The 8,861-nt window shown below is 60.4% G+C and overlaps 1 protein-coding gene across 1 annotated transcript; it reads left to right on the plus strand.

Moving 5' to 3' along the window:
• The first annotated feature begins 577 nt into the window (after positions 1–577).
• Positions 578–5,833, plus strand: VWA1 (von Willebrand factor A domain containing 1). The gene is made up of 4 exons (XM_041772670.1): positions 578–732; positions 1,798–2,355; positions 4,018–4,296; positions 4,415–5,833. Exons 1-4 carry the CDS (start codon positions 660–662, stop codon positions 4,750–4,752), a joined length of 1,248 nt encoding a protein of 415 aa, XP_041628604.1. The 5' UTR covers positions 578–659; the 3' UTR covers positions 4,753–5,833.
• The last annotated feature ends 3,028 nt before the right edge of the window (positions 5,834–8,861 follow it).

Raw genomic sequence — 8,861 nt, forward strand, 5'->3', positions numbered from 1 at the left:
CTGAACAGCCATTCCCTGCTCCTAAGTCTCTTCTTCCAGGGAGCCAGGTGGAGTAGGGGGCTTTGTGTCCTTCTGGCCTCCGCCCCTCCCAATGCCCTGTTTTCTTTATAAGTGTCCAGCCTCCAATGCCTACCCTTCTCTCAGCCCTGTGGTAGAAGTGAGTCCAGGGCCTGGACCTCGCTAGCCTGAGGTTGCTCTGGGTGTCACCCCCAGTCCCGTCGCACACCTGGACTGCCCTTGGGCCTGATTTCAGGGACTACTAGCACTGAGGGGTCACGGGCGGTGGGCTTGGGGGGGTGCCCAGCGTCATAGTTCCCTGCTCTGCTCCCGCCCAGGGGCAGGGGACAGCTCGGACCCCGAGGCCTCCCAACCAGGACAGAGAGGTGGGGATGTGTGTCTGCACGTCCACGCGTGGGTGCCGCGGTCACAGCTCTGGAGCGCGGCGTGTCGCTGCCCGCCCGGGTCTGTCGGCGTGCAAGCCTCCCGGAGTCTGTGCGCTTCTGCACGCGGGGCCTGTGCTCCCGGGGGCGGGGCCTGGGTCTCGGGGGCGGGGCCCCAGGGGGCGGGGCCGGGTCCGGCCTGCGCGGCGGCGCGCCCTGCAGTCCCCGAGAGAGCGAGCCGAGAGCGGAGGACGAGCGCGCCCCTTCCCTTAGCGCGCGATGCTGGCCTGGAAGGCGCTCAGCCTGGCCCTGAGCCTACGGCTGGCGCTGGCGCGGAGCGGCGCCGAACGTGGTGAGTGAGGCAGGCGGCGGGCTGCAGTCCAGCTCGGGCGGCGCCCCTGCCCCGGGCCGCCGGCGCAGGGCACCTCTAGTCTTCCCGCTGCGGCCCGCTGGGTCGGGACCGCCGCAGGGTATCCCACGCACCTGCGGTGGGCGGGCCCAGGTGCCCCGGGCTGCGAGGCAGGCACCAGATTGGGGGGGTGGGGCGTGTGGAAAGGTAGGGGGAGGTGTCTGTCGGGAAGGCGGTCCCTGCCTCAGTTTTTTTCTCCTTGGGATGAGGGATGGGACGGTAAGAGGGCTGGATTGGGGGAAACAGGCCGCAAGGCACAGAAGAGAATCCTGTCAGCCCTTGGCCCAGTGGTGGAAGGGGTGCCGGGAGGAGGGGGAAGGCCTGGGAGGGGGGGGGGCCTCAGGCTGCTGCAGCAGGTAACCACTTCCTGGGTCCAGATGGAGCAGGGGATGGCTCTGGAGGAGGCGTGACACCATCTGTAAGTGGGGTGACGACTCCAGCCTGGCTGCACCGGCTGTGATCATTCTCTGTCCCCCTCAGTGCCCAGTCTCCCCAGCTGCTTTGTGCCCCCCGACACACACTAGTTGCTTTACCTAGAGGCAGGGCTGTGGGCCTGAGCTCCAGCCTGGAGGCTGGTTCTCTGGAAGCCAAGCCTGAGGAAAGGAACCCCCTGTGACCCAAGCCTGTCCACCCATACTCCTAGGGGCTGGGCCAGGACCCTTGGCTCCACCCTGCAGAGTCTGCTGAGCAAAGGGAGGATGCCGGGGCTTTGAGGGGTTAGCTCTCCTTTACATATGAGATTTGAGCCCAGAGAGCACCCCAGGTACATGGCCAGGGGGCAGAGCTAGACCCTACTGAGATTGTGGGCCACTTACTGGCTCAGGACCCCTCCCCTTGTTCCCCCACAGGTGCCACTGTCAGGACCTTTGGGGGTAGGGTGAAGCAGGCTTTCAGGGCCTACTTGGGCAAGCTCCAGCTTCAGGAAAGCTCAGGCCCTGGGGGTTCTGCCCTGGGTGTGGGGCTCTCTGGGGGCTACCACCTGGGGCTGAACTCTCCCCTCTCCCCCAGGCGCCCCAGCCTCAGCCCCCCAGGGGGACCTGCTGTTTCTGTTGGACAGCTCGGCCAGCGTGTCTCATTATGAGTTTTCCCGAGTTCGGGAGTTTTTGGGGCAGCTGGTGGCCCTGCTGCCCCTGGGCCCCGGGGCTCTGCGTGCCAGCCTGGTACATGTGGGCAGCCGCCCGTACACCGAGTTCCCCTTCGGCCAGCACAGCTCAGGTGAGGCTGTCCAGGATGCCATACGTGCTGCAGCTCAGCGCATGGGCGACACCAACACTGGCCTGGCGCTGGCTTACGCCAAGGAGCAGCTGTTTGCAGAGGTGGCAGGGGCCCGGCCAGGGGTGCCCAAAGTGCTGGTGTGGGTGACAGACGGCGGCTCCAGCGACCCCGTGGGGCCCCCCATGCAGGAGCTGAAGGACCTGGGTGTCACTGTCTTCATCGTCAGTACTGGCCGTGGCAACCTCCTGGAGCTGTCAGCTGCTGCCTCGGCCCCTCCTGAGAAGCACCTGCAGTTTGTGGATGTCGATGACCTGCACATCATTGCCCAGGAGCTGACGGGATCCATTCTTGGTAGGGCCTGGGAGACCCCAGCAAGGGCCCCAGGAAGAGGTGGGGTGAGAGGAACTAGAGTGCCTGGAGCAGGGGCCAGGGCTCTGGAGTTAGTGTGGGTTGGGGGTTCAGCAGGGAGGTGACACACATGGCTTCTCTGAGCGTCCTTTAGGGACAGCTCCAGCTGTGTGCCCCGTAGGCCCCCCTGCCTGGGCTGCAGCGGGACAGAGAGCCAGGCTTGAGTAAACACCTCCAGGTGGGGGTTTCTGATTATGGGCCTACCCATCAGTTGGGGGCCTGAAGTGGGCCAGGAGACCAAGGGGCTGCATCTGGTGGGATGTGGGTACATGAGAGGAAGAGGGAGGGTCCAAGCCCCAGGACTCTGCAGATGGACAGCACAGACTCCTGTATGTGTGTCAAGTCCTACCATGCCTGGGAATGAGAGAGCAAGGTCAGGAAGGGCCAGGACTGCCTCCCACAGAGCTTAGGCCCTACTACCCCAGGGGTAGGGACCGTCACAGAGGAGTGTGTGTGGGTTCACACCAATGGTGGTTTTTAGGATTGCTGGAGAGAAGGCTAGAGCAGGCAGGGCCCACTGCAGGGGCTAGCAGCTCCCCACCAACTTTCTTAGGGACCACCCTTGGCACCCTCCACCCCCAGGGAAACCTCACAGTGAGAGGGGCTGGAGATGAACAGCCTGATTACTGGCTCAGCCAGCTCTATCCACTGAAAAATGTCACTAACCCCAGGGTTCTTCCTAAGTCTCTGCCTGTGGGTTAATCATCCACCAAAAACAGGAAGGGGTTGGACTGGATTGCAGAGGGGTGGGGGTCCTCCCAAAGGTTTCCCCCAGGGACATGGGCCCCTGGTGGCCCCTGAGCCCACAGGGGACAGCAGGAGGAAAGGCAAGCAGCTGGACAGGAAAGACCCAAGGCTGCAGGGCAGTGAAGCTGTATGTAGGGTGGGGTCTGCATATGGGGGGATGGGCAGGAGGATGAGTGCCAGGCTGACTGCTGTAGCACCCAGCATTAAAGGAGGAAGCATCAGGATCCCAATGGGCATAATCCTGCCCAGACATTTATCAACCTTATGTGCTTGCATGGTCACTCAGATAGCCACGTGGGGTCACAGGCTCAGGAGTAATGCACATTTGGGGGTCCCACCCAGGAGCCCCCCTCCAAGAAACCTGAGGCAGGCAGTACTGTGACCCCATGTACAGCTCCTCCTGGGGTTGTCACATCACCACTCCTCAGGGTGTCCGCCCACCCACGCATGGCCTCCCATCTTCTGGCTGCACCGATGGCGCCCCTTTGCCTTGACTCTCCAGAGCTGAGCTGACCACACCTGTGCTGGCCACTCGGGCTGGGGTGGCTGGTGCTCTATTCTCAGACACTACCTTTGAGGGGCCCTTATTCAGGGCACTGGAGTGGACAGGAAGTGGCCATTATACATCCTCACCTGTCCAGGTTTATGGCTGAGGCAGGCAGGGAAACGCCAGGTGGCGTCCCAAGTGGGCGATTGCACTGTCGTCGCCGGTGTGTGGGTCATGAGCACAGCTTGCATTGCGGAGCCTGGCTCCCTAGTGCTCCAGGTCCCCACCTCTCCCTGCCCGGTCCTCCCTGAGTCCGAAGTCGGGGCCCCATGCAGGGCAAGAGGAAGCCTGACCCCATGCACCACCCGCAGAGGCCATGCGGCCACAGCAGCTCCGTGCCTCCGAGGTCACGTCCAGCGGCTTCCGCCTGACCTGGCCGCCCCTGCTGACCCAAGGCTCTGGCTACTACGTGTTGGAGCTGGCACCCAGCGCGGAGCCAGGGACTGTGCGTCGCCAGCAACTACCCGGGAACGCCACGGGCTGGGCCTGGGTCGACCTCGCCCCTGACACGGACTACGATGTGGCTCTGGTGCCCGAGTCAAACGTGCGCCTGGTGAGGCCGCAGTACCTGCGGGTGCACACGCTGCTGGGTGAGCTGGGCGTGGAGGGCGGGCTGGGGTGGGGTGGGGCGGGCGCGGCCGCGGGGGCGGGACCTGAGACCCCGCCCAGCTCACGTGCGCTCCCCCTCCCTTCTCTCCACCCCTCCAGAGGAGGCCGGGCCAGAGCGCATCGTCATCTCGCACGCCCGGCCGCGCAGCCTGCGGGTCACCTGGGCCCCGGCGCTGGGCCCCGCCGCGGTGCTGGGCTACCACGTGCAGGTCGGGCCGCTTCTGGGCGGCGAGGCGCAGCGCCTGGAGGTGCCCGCGGGTCGCAACAGCACCACCCTGCAGGGCCTGGCGCCCGGTACCGCCTACCTGGTGACCGTCACGGCGGCCTTCCGTTCGGGCCGCGAGAGGGCGCTTTCCGCCAAGGCCTGCACGCCGGACGGCGAACGCAGCCGCGCCCCGCGCCCCCTGCCGCCGGGGGCCGGGGGCCGGGAGCAGTGAGCCGGCCGCGCCGCCCCACACCGAGGGCCCCCTTCTCCCGAACCCGGCGGGGGAGGTGCCCACCGCCGAAACCAGGGCCTGCCCCGCGGCGATTCCGCCCGAACCCCCACCACCACCACCAGAACTCTCCTGCGGCGGAAGGTCCGCCCTGCCTGGGCGGCCGCCTGCTAGGACGCAGGCCTCACCTGACTTCCCGGCCTGACCCTCTGGGCCTGACCCTCTGCTGCCGCTGTGGCCGCAGCTCGTGCCATCGCGACCCCCTGCCCTACCTGGGCCAAGAGCTGGGCACATGGCGCTGTCCTTTGGGCAAGATTTAGCAGGAAGGTGGACAGGGAATCCGAGGCAGCCTGAGAACCTCAGATCCAGGACTGGCCTTGAGCCCAGGACAGGAGGCAGCTGAGCAGAGTGGCTAGACCTCTCACTGTGTGAAGGACCAGACCCTCTGGTGGCAAGGGCCGGCATTGGGTTGAGAGGGCTTGGTCCAGCTGATGGTTCTGAGTCCCTGGGGCCACTCAGGTCCTAGATGTTGGTAGAAGGTGGATGAGGGGGGCAAGGAGCTGCCTCTGGCCAGGGTCCAAAGTCTTCCCACAAGGGGACAGGATCTGTAAAACGGCAGGGAAGGAGGAGTGGTGGCAGGTTGATGGTGTGGTCAGCAGTTGGGTGAGCAGTAACATTGTCTTTACCGGGGGTGTTTAGTTGGCCTGAGGGTAGTGCCTGCTGGGGACAGTGGCCTTGCCTTCCTGCCCCAGGACAGCCACCGGGATGCAGATGACACTTTTCTGGAAACAGGAGGGCTCTTTGCTCCCAGCACCCCAAGGGAGTGCTGCTTCTGAGTGGGCAGCTTCCACAGATGTGGTTCCCCTGGGTGGGTTCACCCCAGCGATTCTCTGTAGCATCCTCTTACCCCACCTCCTGTCATGACTACTATCCTGGGGCCACCCGGCAAGTCCTGAGAGCAGAACCTGCTGTCCCTCGGTCCCACCAAGGCATGTACTCCTCTGTCTGCACCACTCAGTGCTCACTTTGCCTCCTCCCCACTAACATCCAGACTTTAAAATACAGTAAATTAGATGTAAACTGAGCCCTGCAGTCTCCGTGGAGTACTTTCCAACCTTGTCCCAACGCTCCAGCTCTGTGAAAGCACTCACACGGAAGTCCACATTTGTGCCTGGCGCTGGAGAAGCTGAGCCCCTCCTGGTACTGAGACTCAGGACGTTCTGTCACCTGCAGCTCCTCTTCAGGGAGCCCTGGCCGGTCCTATGAGGTCGCAGGGACAGGGCAGGGCTGTAGCCACCAGAGCCTTCAGCCTAGGAGTGTGGCCCTAGCGCCCTCTGCTGGCAAGATCACTCTCAGCAGCAGTCTGACTTCCCAGAGCGGCCTACTAATGGGAAATTGAGACCGGAACCCAAGCAAACTGCAGGGTCTAGGAAGGTGGTCTTCCTGTCCCTGACAGTGTTCTCAGTTTGCCCGCTCTGGGTTGGTGGGCATGTGTTCCGGGTCAGCCTTCAGCTGACCATTTGTCAAGAACCAGACTCCAAGAATCCCATGGCTCCCTGACAAAGCACTGAAGGCCTGCACCGCCCACTGGTTCCATGTAATGAACATTGTGGGGGCCAGCTGTGCCAGAGCCCAGGGTTTGCCTGTGAGACCAGAACAAGCAGAATGGGGAGAGGAGTTAAGGTGGTGGGTCCAGGGTCCCCTGGTAGTGCCCAGCCAGGCCAGACGTGCTCAGAGTAGGGAGGCATTGCTGAGTGATTTTGGGTTTCTCCTACTTGTCCCCAAAACCCCCAGGGAATCACGCCCAGGGAAGTCAAGTGGGACCGTGTGGCCTGTGTGTGCCAATGCAGGAGTTTGCTTACGCACTGACCAGTGGCTAGCAGGGCAGCCGAGTCAGCTGGCTCCCTCCCGGGGCAGTGTCAACCAGAGAGGAAAACCTTCCCCAGGCCTGGAACTTGGGCCTGATCAGAACCCACATGCAGGCTAGTATGCCCCACCCTGATCCCCCGGGTACCCGTAGGTCCAAGCCCATTGGGCAGCCAGAGGACCCCCTTCCAGCCTGCAGGGGCTGAGTGGGGCTCCCCAGGGGCACCTATGTCCTCTCTTTGTGGGCTGATGGACAGGTTGGGGACCAAGATGTCCACTTGTATCTCCAGTTTGTACAGTCCTTCCTCCTGGTCTTCAATGGTGGGGAACTCCCTCAGAGAAGAAAGCCACATGCTGGGCAGGGGATGTCAGGGAATCCGGCTGCAGAACAGCTCAGCACAAGCAGCAGACAACCCCACGTTTCTCTGCTAAATGTTAATGCATCATCATAATTCCCTTCTATTAACTAAGTGTTTTTTGGAAAGATGTGTCTGCCCTCCACAATGGCTCCCGGTCTAAGATTTTAAAATGCTCAACCACTGAGCCACACAGGTGCCCCCCTTCCATTTGTTTTGAGACTTTATTAGAGAAAGAACAAGCGGGAGCGAGGGGGCAGAAGGAGAGGGACAAGTGGACCCTCTGCTGAGCAAGGCCCCTACTGCAGGGATGTGGGGAAGCAGGGATGCAGGACTCGATCCCAGGACCCTGGGACCATGACCTGAGCTGAAGGCACAGGCTTCACCAGCTGAGCCCCCCAGGTGCCCTGGATAGGATGTTTTGTACTGCCCATCAAAAATCGGGGGACGCCTAAGTGGTGCTGTGGTTGAGCCTCTGCTTTCAGCCCAGGGTGTGATCCTGGGGTGCATGACTGAGTGAGTCCCGGGTGGGGCTCCCTGAAGGGAGCCTGCATATCCCTCTGCCTGTGTCTCCGCCTCTTCATGAATAAATAAAAATCTTTAAAGAAAAAAAAAAAGAAATTGAAAAGTATGGGGCATCTGACTAGCTCAATACGTAGAGGGTCGGGCGTTCAAGTCCCACAATGGGCAAGACTATTTGAAAAAAAAGTTTTTTGTTTTTTCAAAAAGTATCTACATAGGGACGCCTGGGTGGCTCAGCGGTTGAGCATCTGCCTTTGGCTCAGGGCATGATCCGCAGTCCCAAGATCGAGTCCCATATCGGGCTTCCTGCATAGAGCTTGTTTCTTCCTCTGCCTATGTCTCTGCCTCTCTCTCTCTCGTGAATAAATAAAATCTTTAAAAAAAAAAAAAAGTATCTACATAAAGAGAGAGGGAAATTGCAAAGTACGGAGCTCTTAGATGAGGGAAACTGGGACCCCCTCTCCCCCCATCAAAGGGAGTGCACCGGGATCCCTGGGTGGCGCAGCGGTTTGGCGCCTGCCTTTGGCCCAGGGCGCGATCCTGGAGACCCGGGATCGAATCCCACGTCGGGCTTCCGGTGCATGGAGCCTGCTTCTCCCTCTGCCTGTGTCTCTGCTTCTCTCTCTCACTGTGTGCCTATCATAAATAAATTAAATTAAAAAAAAAAATTAAAAAAAAAAAAAAAAGGGAGTGCACCTACCTTACCTAAATCCTTAAACAACCATCACCTCTTTCTGTTTTTTGAATTAAGGCAAGTTAAATGAAACATTTTATTTTTTTGAAACTGGTTTTTAAATGCAAGAGTATTCTCAAAGCCATTCCTTTTTATATAAAAGTACACAAGCTTGCCAAATGCTGGCCTGGGTTGGACGGAGCAGAGTGGACGCCTTTTACCCACTTCCTCTTCTCGTTCCAGCAGAGCCTCTACGGGGTGCTGTGGAAGGTGCAGCTGGTGCTGGTCCACTGCTGTTGGACAGGGAGGGGATCTGGCTGGGAAACTCATCTAGCCTTCTCTAAGTGGGTGGGTGAAAGATTACAGAATTATCTTTAATTTTCCCCTCCTTTTCTTTAAGATTTTATTTATTCACGAAAGACACGGGGGCGGGGGGGGGGGAGACAGAGAGAGAGAGACAGAGACAGGGCAGCCCTGGTGGCGCAGCGGTTTAGCGCCGCCTGCAGCCCAGGGCTTGTTCCTGGAGACTCTGGATCGAGTCCCACCTCAGGCTCTCTGTATGATGCCTGCTTCTCCCTCTGCCTGTGTCTCTGCTTCTCTCTCTCTCTCTCTGTCTCTATGAATAAATAAATAAAAATCTTAAAAAAATAAAAATAATAAAGTTTAAAAAAAAAGAGAGAGACATAGGCAGAGGG

This window comes from Vulpes lagopus, chromosome 10, assembly GCF_018345385.1.
Source record: "Vulpes lagopus strain Blue_001 chromosome 10, ASM1834538v1, whole genome shotgun sequence".
Lineage (NCBI taxonomy): Eukaryota > Metazoa > Chordata > Mammalia > Carnivora > Canidae > Vulpes > Vulpes lagopus.